The sequence below is a fragment of the Sciurus carolinensis genome, chromosome 9, assembly GCF_902686445.1.
Source record: "Sciurus carolinensis chromosome 9, mSciCar1.2, whole genome shotgun sequence".
Lineage (NCBI taxonomy): Eukaryota > Metazoa > Chordata > Mammalia > Rodentia > Sciuridae > Sciurus > Sciurus carolinensis.
In genome coordinates, this window is record NC_062221.1 from 5433885 (window position 1) to 5446711 (window position 12827).

General features: G+C 48.8%; 1 protein-coding gene across 4 annotated transcripts in view; it reads left to right on the forward strand.

Annotated features, from left to right (window-relative positions):
• The window catches only part of Kcnab1 (potassium voltage-gated channel subfamily A regulatory beta subunit 1), a 332151-nt gene that overhangs the window by 221191 nt on the left and 98133 nt on the right, over positions 1–12827 (forward strand). For all 4 annotated transcript variants that reach the window (XM_047564422.1, XM_047564423.1, XM_047564424.1 and 1 more), the window contains exon 2: positions 9619–9662. In XM_047564422.1, the coding sequence (XP_047420378.1) occupies positions 9619–9662 (44 nt within the window). The remainder of the gene's footprint in view (positions 1–9618; positions 9663–12827) is intronic.

Genomic DNA, 12827 nt, shown 5'->3' on the forward strand with positions numbered 1-12827 from the left:
ACTGTTTACCTGTTTATTGTAAAAGGGCACAACCCAGCAAGAGCAGATGGAGGAGACGTGCAGGGCAAGGTGGAGGGGGCTGCAGGGGCAGGCGAACCCCAGCTGCACCCCTCCAGCAACTAGGAGCTCAGCAACTCTGTCCTTTGGGGGCCTGGAAATGCCAAGCCTCTAGTCACATAGCTAGGGACCTGGAAACCAGCCCCGTCTTGAGGCTATCCAGGATCCCCAGTCCTCATTGTCAGACAAAAGGATGCTCAGGACTCCTGAGATTCCACAGAGACCAAATAGACATTTCTGATCACATAAGCTCATCTTCCGTCTCTCCCAGACATTAAGTGCTTTCAGCTTTGTTGCTGGGTTCCTCCTCCACCTCCCTCCCAGCTGAGGTAAGAAAAAGCTCTAGACCACTTTCACGGTAAGGTGTGAATGGCTGCTAGTCACTTACACCTGGCTTCTCAAACCCCGACCACAGAGGGTGTCCAGAGCCACCCAGAAAAACCATCGGACCAGCACTACACATCTCTGAGACAGAAAACCTGTTCGACCATTTAGGAAGAAAACATTATTTGATGTAAAACAGATCCAACTTGAGGTGGAACACGACATGGTTGAATGAATGAGTCACATGGAAGTCACCGAGGATGTGTCCTGTGAGGCAAACCACCTCCGGCTGAGCCTTAGGCAGTGGGCGAGGACCTGAATGGGAGGCCTGGACTCTGAGTCTCGTCCAAATACAGGTAACAGAAGCAGCAGAGCTGAGTTTGGAAGAAAATCCACCAAGGGCCTGAGAAATGCTTTTTTTTTTTTTTTTTTTTGCGGTAGTGGGGCTTGAACCCAGGGCCTTGTGCTTGTGAGGCAAACACTCTACCTACTGAGCTATCTCCCCAGCCTGAGAAATGCTTTTAACTTACTAAAATCAAGTCATTAAGAAGGGATAGTAAACACGGACACTGTTACTACGTTGTGCATATTTTAACTAGCAGTAGTGGACTATTGCACATTTAATTTTGCGTTTCAAAAACTTTCCAAAATTGACTTCCCTCCAAGTTTGAAAAAAAAGATGCTCGTAAACCCACATTACATTGTGACAGATGGAAATACCTACCGAGAGGCGTTTTGTAGCAACTTTTCATCTGCATGTGAAATTCTTGATGCATGAATCCCTCTGGCAGTCCTAGCATAGCCTACAGACTCCTTCTCAGGAAAAAAAAGAAAAGACTATTAAATACATAATACAAAATATTCAGGATTCCAATTAAATTGAAAAACAGTTCAAAATATTTAAAAACTGTATTTGCAACCTAGTAGTAATACATGCAGCTCCTTATTAATATATGAAATAACAAGTTCCAGGGGGTGGGTTCAACACAACAATTTCCAAGTGACTGTGAGTGTAAACATTGTGAATGACTTTGGGACATCTGAAGCAAAGGTGATAGAATAGAAAAATATCTGTCATTCCTATTGGTGGCAAAGTCACAGGTGTGGTGAATACCTCTGTACTTTCTCACCTGTGTTTTTAATTGAAGGAGATGCTAACTCTTAGTTAAAAGTTGGTGACAAATAAAGATATGTTTATTTCCATACAAGTTCATCAACCGCTAAAATATATGCCCTTGAAACTGAGTCTCTGAAGACTGAGTTAACAGATTTCCAGCTCCACCGATATCCTGGGTGCTTGTCGTGGGATCTGGGTGACAGTGGGTAGGCATGTGTTGGGAATGCACCAAAATAAAGGAAATCAGTTGAGAGAATTTATCGGAGGAAGATATGCTGCACAAGTAGGGTGGGCATGAGGACACCTACCTACTGACTCGGGACAGGTGGTCTAAGCTTATGTCACGTCTGAGTTCTTGGATTGCTTTGGCAGGCTTTTTACTAGGAGTGGTTTATGCTAAGCAAGGGGTGATTGACAAGTTCCTGTACCTTGCCCATAATACTGCATATGTGCCAAATGCATGAGATTCAAGTAATACATATGAGGTCTTAAGTAGAGGACTCTCTCTTCCAGATTATAATAGGTCAAACTTGGGGGTTCTCTACACATGCCTATTGGGAGGGTGGGCAATCTTTGAAAAATGTTCTGTAGGCCTTCTCTTTGCTCTGGTGATCATTTTCTTTGCTGCAAAATTTGATGTGGTCCCAATGTGTCAGTTCTTGTTTTTGTTTTCTGTACAATAGGAGTCTGTCTTTTCTTCAATGTCTGTTTTGGAACTTGAATTGTCAATCAGTTGGCTCTAGATGTATGGACTTATTTCTATTCCATGAGTCCGTTTTTGTTACTATGACTCGGTAGTATGTTTTGAAACCTGGTACTACGATGCCCCCAATATTGCTCTTTATGCTCCAGATTTCTTTGGCTGTTTGAAATCTTTGTGCTTCCATATGAATTTTAGGATTTCTTTTCTAGTTCTATGAAAAAGTAATTAGTATTCTAATGGAGATTGCATTGAATCTGTATATAACTTTTGATAATATTGCCATTTAAAAAATATTAATTCTCCCAATCCATGAACTGGGAGGTCTTTCAATCTTCTATGTGACTTCCATTTCTTTAGTGTTTCTTAGTGTCCATTACAGATGCCTTTAACCTGCTTCGTTAGGTTTATTCCTAGATATTTTTTTCTTTAAGCCTGTCATCAGTGGGATTGATTTCCTGATTTATTTTTCAGTGAGTTCATTATTGATGTATAGAAAGCTATTGATTTTTGTATATTGATTTTGTATTCTGCTACTTTACTGAATTTCTTCATCAGTTCCAAAGCCTTGGTGAAATTTTTAGGGCTTTCTAAGTATAGATCATGTCATCTGCAAACAGGGATAATTTTACTTCCTTCTGTCCTATTTGTAACCCTTTTATTTCTTTCTCTTGCCTAATTGCTTTGGCTTAAACTTCTAGTACTGTATGGAATAAGAATGGCAAACGGACCTCCTGGTCTTATTCCAGATTCTACAGATAATGCTTTCAGTTTTTCCCCATCAGTATGAGTTGGCTGTAGGTTTGTCATGCACAGCCTCATTCTGTTGAGGTTTGGTCCTTCTGTACCTCATTTACTCAGGTGTCATCTGCTTTGCCTCCCCTGGCTCCCAGTTTCTAATGATTGCAAAATAAGTTACAAGCCACATTGTAATCCAGGAAGTTGTAATGTCTGAACACAAACCCAGTCAGCCGGAATCCCACTAAGGGGATCATTAAGTCAAGGAAGAAGGTCTTGCAAGGTGCAGAGGCAGCCCCCTACCAGATTCAGTCCAGTACCCACCAGATTCAGTGTTCGAGGTAGGACTTTTCCTAAGAAGGAACAAAGGCAGAGAGCCACTGCACTTATTGAAGATGGAAATGAGGTAGAACTGATACTGCACTTATACTTCCTCCGTTAATCCTCAAAATGTAAAGCAGTAGGTTATTATAGTCTCTACTATAATTGAGGAAAGAGGCTTAAAGGTTGTGTCACCTGGTCAAGGTTTCGTGTCCTGGGCTTCCCATCTATAGCACGACTGAAGAGGATACACACACTCAGAGGGCCTTTCTCCACCCCTGGCCATGGGCCGCTGCCCTCACAGCATCCCCTCCCAGTGGAAACCGGCTCCTTTTACATGGCCTCTTCGTGGGCACTTTCTGGTCCTCCCAAGCCTTGGCCTCTCCTTCTCAGTTCCCTTTCCAGCATGCCTGCCTGCCCACTGACGGTACAGCTGTAGCCCAAGGTGGGGCCTGGGTCTCCTCTAGTGGCTGACCCTGTGCCTGTTGCCCTCCATACCCAGAAACCCCTCTCCCTGTTCTGAGCTCCAGGTAGCTAACTAGGGTGCCTCCGGGGTGTGTCAACTCCCAAGCCCCCAAAGGTGAGTTCAAGTCATTTTTTCCCCAACGTACTCTACCTGGCGAGAAGCATGCCCCCCTTCACCCAGCTGCCCTGAGAATGGCCCCTTGTTCCTCTCTCAACCTTAGATTCAATCAAACACTGAGTCCTACAGATTTCACCCTCTAAGAATGCCTGGAATCCTCCCTTTTTTGTCTCCACTAAATCTGATTTCAAGGTACCATTGTTTCTCACTGGATTTACCCAAGTAGTCTTCTCATTCCACTCCTTGCCTCCAGTCAGCCCTCTTCTCCCACTTCATGTATTTTTTCAGTAGTTTTTTGTTATTCCCTCACATTAAAACTAAAATCCAGAACAGTCTGCAAGGCTCTTTGGGTCTGCTTCCTCTCCTCTGCCCCCTGCTTTCCAGTCTTCCAACACCCTGAATTCTTCCAGTTCTTCCAGGCCTGTGCTTCTCCCATGAGTCTTTGCACACCCTGCCCTCTGCCTAATCGCTAGCCCCTCTTCACTAGGTCACTCCCCTCTCCATTTAAATGTCACTTTTCCTGACACTCAGACTAGATCAGCTTCACCAACACCTGAATCCCACATCGAGATCATGCCATCCTTCTATTGACTTGAAGTTGTTCAAAACTTTAGACACATTGTTTAACAGAACTTGGTTGAGCAAAGAATTCCCAGTCAGCCTTCAAAACCAGAGGAGGTTCAGAAAGCTCTGTTCCCCGACACAGGCAGGCAGGAATTATGGATGGAGGCAGCTTGCTAGGCAACTGGACAGCCTGGATAGACCTTGCTTGAATGTGGTCCAATCAGCAGCTGCTTAAGGTTGACTGAAGCTCCTCTGCTGAGATTGGCCAGTGCTCAACCGTCTACTGCAGAAGTAGGCTCTGAAGTTAGGCTTCTGTCTAGTGTGCATGTTGTTCAGCAAAGATTCAAAGTACAGAGGCATCCTCAGGCCAAATTTAGTTTAATTTAACATAATCAAACAATTCATATTTAATATCTACCTCCCCTCCAATGATGTAAATAGCAACTATTTGCTACTTGTCTATCCTTGAAACCTGGCATTTGGTACCACCGCCCCCCCCTTTCTTTTGGTACCAGGGAGTGAACTCAGGGGCACTCAACCACTGAGCCACTTCCCCAGCCCTATTTTGTATTTTATTTAGAAACAGGGTCTCACTGAGTTGCTTAGCACCTCACCATTGCTGAGGCTGGTTTTGAACTCATGATACCCCTGCCTCAGTCTCCCGAGCCGCTGGGAGTACAGGCGTGTGCCACCGTGCCCAGCAAGGTACTTCTCTTTTGAACCAAATAATTATAGGAGAGTGTCTTTCTGCCATGCTTCTCCAAACGTTTCTAGAATTATGCAGGTCAAGGGGTGATTTTGGATGTCGCAAGAAAACAAGTAAGACCTAGTTAGAATTTACAACTTGCAATGCCTTAAATCTTTAAATCAAAGAGTCTGAAGAATCCTTTTGTACTTTGTTGCTACTTATAGACAAAAATAAAACAAGTTTCCTGGGCAACTTGCTGTCCGCCATCAAAACACATGGCTAAAGCTTTTATGTGGCCTGTGGGCTCCAAATGGGTCATTATTCACTTACCAACGGTGCTGAGCAGCTGTAATCCCATTAAGTTAAATGCTGTTGCCGTCTGAGTCACCTTCATGGTGCTGACACGTGCATCCCCACGCAACCGTCAAAACCAGCTCACCAACAAATGAATGTGCTTTTGGTTCTGGACTTTTCAAGACAAGTTAAATGCTAATTTATTTTTTAAATTTGTTCTAATTAGTTGTACATGATGGTAGAATGCATTTATACATTTTGATAGATCAGACATAAGTGGAGTGTCATCTCCCATTTGTCTGATTACACATATTGTAGGATCACATGGGTCATGCAGTCGTATATGTACATGAGGTAAAAATGTCTGCTAACTTATTTTTAAACAAACCCCAGGATTGAGTTAGGCACGACACACAGAGAATGTGATTTAGAGAGATCGACAAGATGCTTCAACGTGAATGTGAGGGCAAGTGATGTGACACTCTGACCACGTGAACCCAGTCTTTCTGCCGTCCCACGCGGTCACGGGAGCTGCTCCCACATGGCTCCAGTGCACCCCTGCTGCCTCCACCTTGAAATTGGGGATTTTGTCCTGTGTGACGAGCTGCTTCTTGGTAAACACAAGGCTCATGTTTTGTCTGGCTGTCCCTCTCTCTTCCCAGCAGTTTAGAATTGTGAGTAATGTCTAAGAGGCACACATCCAAAAGCAAGCAATTGAGAACGACACATTTGGGCTGCTAATCTTCTGCTTTTAGCATCCTTGATTTGTGAGAGAGCTGTGAGCTTTGGAGTGGCATCGATACCGTGCTGGGGGCGCTTGACTCCAGTTCTCACTAGGCCATCATCACCGTAAGAGCAGAGAGCCTGGTGGGTGCTCCAGAAACTGACACTAGGAATGACATTCAAGGCCTCTGCCAGGAAACTAGCCATGACCATACAGAAGCTCAGCCTCGTCTGCTCGGAGGGGCCGGCCTGCCTCCCAAGAGGAGAGACACAACCTCCCGCCGTCCAGAAGCTCCAGATAGCTCTCCTGAAGCCGCGAGGGCTAGAATTTCCAAAATGTGACTGACAAAGCCAGTGCCCCATGCCCCCAGATTGATGTCATTCATTTCTAATATTAGCCGGGAAGCATTTCAGGTTCACCTAGGAAAGAGGAGCTTTTTATTTTTGAGTTGAACAGAGCAGATACTAAAAATGAACACGGGGAGACTTGCTTCTGGCACATCTGATGCAGATAAAATAGGTGAACCTGTGCAGCAAGACTATTTTGAATCGAATGGGAAAGGAATCTGATCAAATTGGAAATCCGATGTGTTCACGGGGTTTTTAGGTAGCCTCTCTCGTGGGCACACCAAGGAACTAAGAAATAAAATGAGATCGTGTGAAGTCGGGTTGTAGAATGTCACACTAGATGAGTGTTTGTGAAGAGTCCACGGAGGTGAGACGAAGGTGTGAGGGGAGGGGAGGCAGCCCGGCAGGATCGTAAACTTGGTCCTTACTCGAAGGTTCAGCCACATGGCTGCCAATGGTATGCTTTGGACTCGTTAGGTCACATGCATGTGGCATTGGGCATCCATCATCCAGCGGAGCTTAAATGGGTGACAGCAGCTGGACTGTTGCCACTTCTCTCCTCAGTGCTGCATGATGCCAGTGGAGGCAGGAAGATGCAGGAGTGTCACCTGGAGGCAGGAAGATGCAGGAGTGTCACCTGGAGGCAGGAAGATGCGGAATGTCACCTGGAATAACAGAAACAATGCCAGGATTTCATGCAGGGAACCGAGGAAGTTCCTCCTCCCTCTCCATCTGCAGAGTGAGGGGCACCGTGCGTCAAGGGTGCTTACGTCACCCACGTCTGGCAAGGGGACTTGTGCCAGGATGGAGAAGGGCGATGAGCAGAATGACCAGGACGCCTCTAGCAAGGAAAATGCCTCCAGTTTGAAAGTGAACACGTGGGTATAACCATTCTGTCTAAAGGAGGAAGACACTTGGAGAAGGAACTAGGTTATAAAGGGTTAAAAATAAAAAGACCAAGGCCCAGGTGGGGACCTAGCACCACGGCATCAGTATTTATTTGTAATTGAACTTGCCTTCCACTTCGAATTTTTCTCAGGTTTTTGTTCCAGAAAAGTTGACCTCTGTGTTTAAACAGCAGTGTTGGGGGGGGGGGGGACCACTTTATCTAGTTCTTGCTACTTTGCAGTCATTTTTGCTGAGTTCTCAAGTCCAGTCTTCCAAACCCAATGCTGAGTGATCACTATCGTCTGAAGTCATTGTTGCTGTCATAGAAAAATAGGGCAGGTCCCCCAGCACGGGTGCTGAGCTGTCCCTCCCGAGTACCCAGGACACGCGCCTGCCTTGTTTAGCTTGTTAGAAAAACCTCTTGACTCCAAAGCCTTTGCCTTAGGACCGTCTCCCTCTGTGTTCTGCACCATCATCCCTCCCTGTTGGTCTCAGAATCACTGAAAGATACTAAAATTGAGTGGAAACTCTCATTAGGTCCTTTTTCCCCACAACAAGCATGACGTCATGCAAATACAAGCCTGTGCAGCCCCTGCCCGCTCCACACTCCTGAAGATCTCCCTGTGGGATGCACCCCAAGGCTGTCCCTCGCTGGACTTGAGGTTTCCCAGGGCAGAGGGCTGCCCTTGCCCCTCTGCATCATGGCACCTGGCTCGCTGGGACATGCCGGCCTCTTGGGAGGACTTAGTGAGTCCTCGACGCTGAACCTCTCCAGCTGGAAGATGCCCCGTGCTTCACTCTGTTGTTTTTGACTTGGTCGTTTTTCTCCCCACGATAGAGCTTTTGCTCTAGATTCCCATCTTAAAATCAGCAGACTTTTAGACCACAAAGGACGCCTTCTGCTCGCACAGCCTATGGATTTCTGAGCATCTGCTGAAAGCAAAATGTCCTATGAAAAGCATTTTCACAGGAGTCCAATTATTTTCCTCCCGCTTAGTAGCTTAGACATTCCTCACACACCCATTACGCAAGTCACCTTGCAGCTGGAAGCCTGGGTTGATCTGGGGGAATTTAGCTCCCCATCTGTTGGAGGGTCGCAGAGTCGAAGCCACCAAAAAGCACCCCTCCTCCTGTCTGCTTCCTGTGCACGTGTGAGCCCACGGGAGCACGTCCTGCCCCTCAGTGGTGAAGCTGGGCCAGGCATGGCCACCCCCCCTTACTGTTGAAGGAACTGGACCCCAGGAAAAGAAGAGCCGCTTCCCAAGCACTGGCCTGTGGTGACAGTGGCTCAGAAGCCCATGTCTTCCAACCCTTGGCATCGAGATGCACTTTTGACTGAGCCGTGAAATCACACCTGTGGTTTTGGTGGCAATTTAAGGACAGTCACCATAAGCAGGAGAAAGAAGGCTAGTGCAGGGTGAGGTGCTAACGGCTCTCTCTAAAGCTCTCTCTAAAGCTGCCCACCTACTCAGGCGAGCCGTGCCACTGGCCAGAAGCCCCAGGGGCTTTGCTCTGAGGGGACAGCAGGAGGAAAACTGCGTCCTGATGAGCGTGTTCGATCCCAGAACAGGGAGGCGCTGTCCCCAGTTCACAGCTGTTGAGTTCTGCCTCTCCCACTGGAGCCCACCCTCCCGATGTGTCTTCTTCTGACATCTGTCAGTCACAAGACAGAAGGACGAGCCACATCTGGACCCCCCTCGGGTGTATAAGCGAGTGAATGCCAGAATTGAAAGAAAAATAAGCTTCTTTTCCTTGGTGAACGTTTGGGGATGAAAATGAAACTGTTGAGGAGGGAAAGGAGACTCGTTGTGAAAGGCCGTTGGTCCCCGTGGCCACTTCAAGTCACCTGGTGTTTAAAGTGGAATGTGGGTGTGTGACCCCCAGGGGCGCTGCGGTTCTCCTCTGGAGCAGTGCTGTGTGGTGGGGTCGCTTTGTGGGTCACGGGCCACGGGCATCTTGGAAGGGCCAGCGTGTGTCCGCCTCCGTGAGGGTACTGGAGGGTTGGTGGTGAAGCCTCTTGCCCTGTAGGAACCCATTTCTAGAAGGGCAGAGAACAAGTTAGTACAGGGATCGTCCTGGGTGGACGTTGGGTCCTTGTGCTGAGCTGGCCGATCCCGAGTGTGCCGATCGGAGGGAGAGCTGCTCGCCCAGGGCGCGGGGGCTCTGCCTCCCCTGCCTGGGCACAGAGCCTGCCGCGTTCCCCGTTCCCGTTAGGCTGCGGTTCACCCCAGGAAGCGATGACCATGTGTCGCTTTTCTTTTTTTTCATTGTAGGAATCTTGGAAAATCAGGACTCAGAGTTTCTTGCTTGGGTCTTGGTAAGTACTCGGGGAGTCTCCATGGGTGGCTGGAAGGTGGAGGCTGGGGAGTGGTCAGGGATGCTGGTGGCTCCCGTGGGTCCAGGCACAGGCGAGGAGGAGGCTGCCATGCTCCCCTGGAGCCTTCCCCTGCCCAGCAGGGCCCTCAGCCTCTGCAGGCCCCAGGAGCCACTGTGCCAAATGGGGCCAGGCAAGCAGAAAGCAGCCTTGGAGGAGGGCCGTGTGCCCCCTGGCCCAGGGGTGCCAAGGACCCCTGGAGGCACCTCTGTGCTCCCCTGTACCCAGGCTCACCTGAGTTTTTTCTATCCTCTTTTCCTTTGCCTAACTTGCTTACTTATTTTCCTACATCATTATATATTTTATTTACCTTTATAAGTACTGGGGGAGAGCAAGGTGAGATACATACCCATACGTGCAAACCATGAACGTAGATTAATAAATAACAAAACTTATTCCTGGAGCTGAGGCGAAGCTCAGTGGTAGAACTCTTGCTGAGCATGTGCAAGGCCCTGGATTCCATCCCCAACTCTGAAAAAATAATTGTTATTCCTCACAGAAAATGTAAATACTGACAGAGGCCCAGCTGGAGATGGCAGCTGGGACAGCGTAGGGTGACCCTGACATGGGGCAGTCTGAGTATGTGGGGAGACCTGAGGAGTCTGGCTCCCCCAGACCTGGGCAAAGTCGGCCGACCTGGGCAGGGCAGCCTCTGGGGAGGTGGGCAGAAGTGGCCAGCTCGCGGCAACGCTCTGTGGGGGCCTGGGAGGTGTTCTGCTGGGGTCTGTGTGAAAGGTGGGAGAAGTCCAAGGAGGCTCTGAGATGTTCTGCCTGAGCAGAGGAAAGGATGGAGCCTCATTGGAGGCTGAACTGAAATATTAAAACCTAGCAGATGAGATGTGGAAGATGGGAGAGGTGGGGGAGGAGAGAGGCCAGATCCATTGTGGACACATGAAATTTGAGATGCCTGTTAGCCATGAAAAGTTGTCAAAGAAGGAAAGGGACATATGAATCTGGATTGTAGAAGAAATCTGGGACAAATATGCAAATCGAGGGTCGTTAAAATGTGGATGCTGTTTAAGTTGTGATTCACTGAGATGAGAACTCTAAGAGGGAGCTCAGCTTAGACCACTGAGGCAGGTGATCCGAAGCCCCAGATTTCCTACTTTGAACAGCTGGGGAGATGAGGATGAGCTGGCAAAGTAAACTGAACCAGTGCGGAAGTAGGAGAATCAGCAGAGAATGAAGTCCTGGAGCCCCAGGAGGTTGGAGTGCCCAGTCCTGTCAAGTGCTGCTTCTAAATCTAGCAAGACAAGGGCCAAGAATGGGCTGTCAGGTCAGCAGCTTGGAGGCCACTGATGGCTTTGAAAAGACCAGGCTTGGGAGGAGTAGAGGCGGAAGTATAATTGGAGTGAGCAAAGAAGGCTGGGAGCATGGACTCCGAGGCCAGCTGGGGTGTAGGTGGTGCAGAGGTGTCTTACTGAGGAGGTCTCCTCTGGCCACCATGTTCTCAGTGGAAATCAGAAGCAAGGTCGTCAGAGTTGGGAAGGAGGAACAGGGCCCTGGAAGTTGGAAGAGAGAAGAGAGGAGGAGAGGGGAAGGGTGAACTAGCCGGGCATCCATCACGGCAGCCAGACAGCCTGGAAGTCCTGCCTAAGACTCAGGCTACGGAAGGTGAAGCGAGACCATCTCCTGGTTGTGGGTTTTCTCTGCCATGCAGGACCATGCAGGTCCAGGTGGGGTTTTATAAAGTAGGAAGGAGAAGGGAAAGAAGCTGAGTGTGTACGGAAGGCTTTATTACAATGACGGACCTTGGATCTCGCTTGGGAGGGGATGAGGATGAGAGCCAGGAAAATGATCCAGAAGCTCAGACCAGGACACTGAAGGATAGTGGCAAATGGCTAGGACCAAGGAGTCCTGGAGGGGCCGAAGGACTGCAGGAGTGAGCTCACTGGAGAGGCATGCTCAGAGCTGAGGGTGTCCCTGGTCCTGCCAGGGTAGTGAGGATGTCCAAGGAGAGGCTGGGTTGAGCTGAAGACCAGGTGGGGAGGAGGGAGAGCTCAACAGGAAGGTGCCGACGAGGGTCTCTGCACTGCCCAAGTGTAGCAGGAAAGGTTGGGGAGACAAAGAGAGGGCTCAACTTCGACAGAGAAGGGGCGTGCCCAGGGGAACCGCCTGGGTCCTGAGGGTGGGTCAGAGCTGGGGTGCCGGACACGGATGGCTGCGGCTTCTTCCTGCTGGTGTGACCTGGGAGGTGATGGTGACCTTTGCTCACCCAAGTGTAAGGTCGTTTGACATTCACTTAATTTATGGCTCTGATCCTGTTACTGTCTAGTGGAACTGGCAAGACCCTGGAGATCCCTTATCAGGAACAATCTTTCCCTACGTTTTTTGAGAATCTGCTTTATGCTAAATAATCATGCTGTACTCATTGAAAGAAACTACCTAGAAAGATGAATTTAAAATATAGTGAAAGAAATGTAAGTTATTAAGAAATTAAAATATAAATTAAGACATAAAAATATAAGTTGAGAAATCAACAAAGTTCATTGGGCAATTTTCTTAGAGTTGGTAACTGGGATGGAAAATAGTTTAGACAATAACTACGTGGAAAACTCAACCAAAAGCCCTCACCACGGACGAGCTCAGGGGCCCTGGGGTGCCTGCTGGAAATGTGTTCCAGAGGGCCGCCGGCAGTGTGTCCTGTTTGTTCAATGCAACGGGTGTGAGCTGGGCGCGTTCCCAGGCTCCGGGCCGTCTTGGTTCCGCAGCAGCGCGTCCTGAACCCGGTCAGAGCTCCAGGCATTCTGAGGCCCGGCCACCTCACTGACACTGCTGAGAGCAGGCCACAGAGCCGACCACTGAACAGCACCCTTTGGGAATGTCCCCGAGCCTCCTCTGTGAGCCAGAGACAAACGTTCAGACTTAGACCACGGGTGAGGCTCTGCAGCCCCGAGCTGTGCAGCCCAGGAGGAGCCAGACGCTGCCAAGGCCTGGATGTCCGTTAGGTCCTGGCCCGTGTTCATCTGAGGCTGACTGAAGTAGTAAAACCTCGGGGTAGGCTAGGAGCAGGGCAGCAGAGCCTGCTGGCATAGGAAAGCCTGGGTTTGGTCCCCAGCACCCAGCACACGACAGCAAGACCTCCAGGCAATCGAAAGACCAGAGACG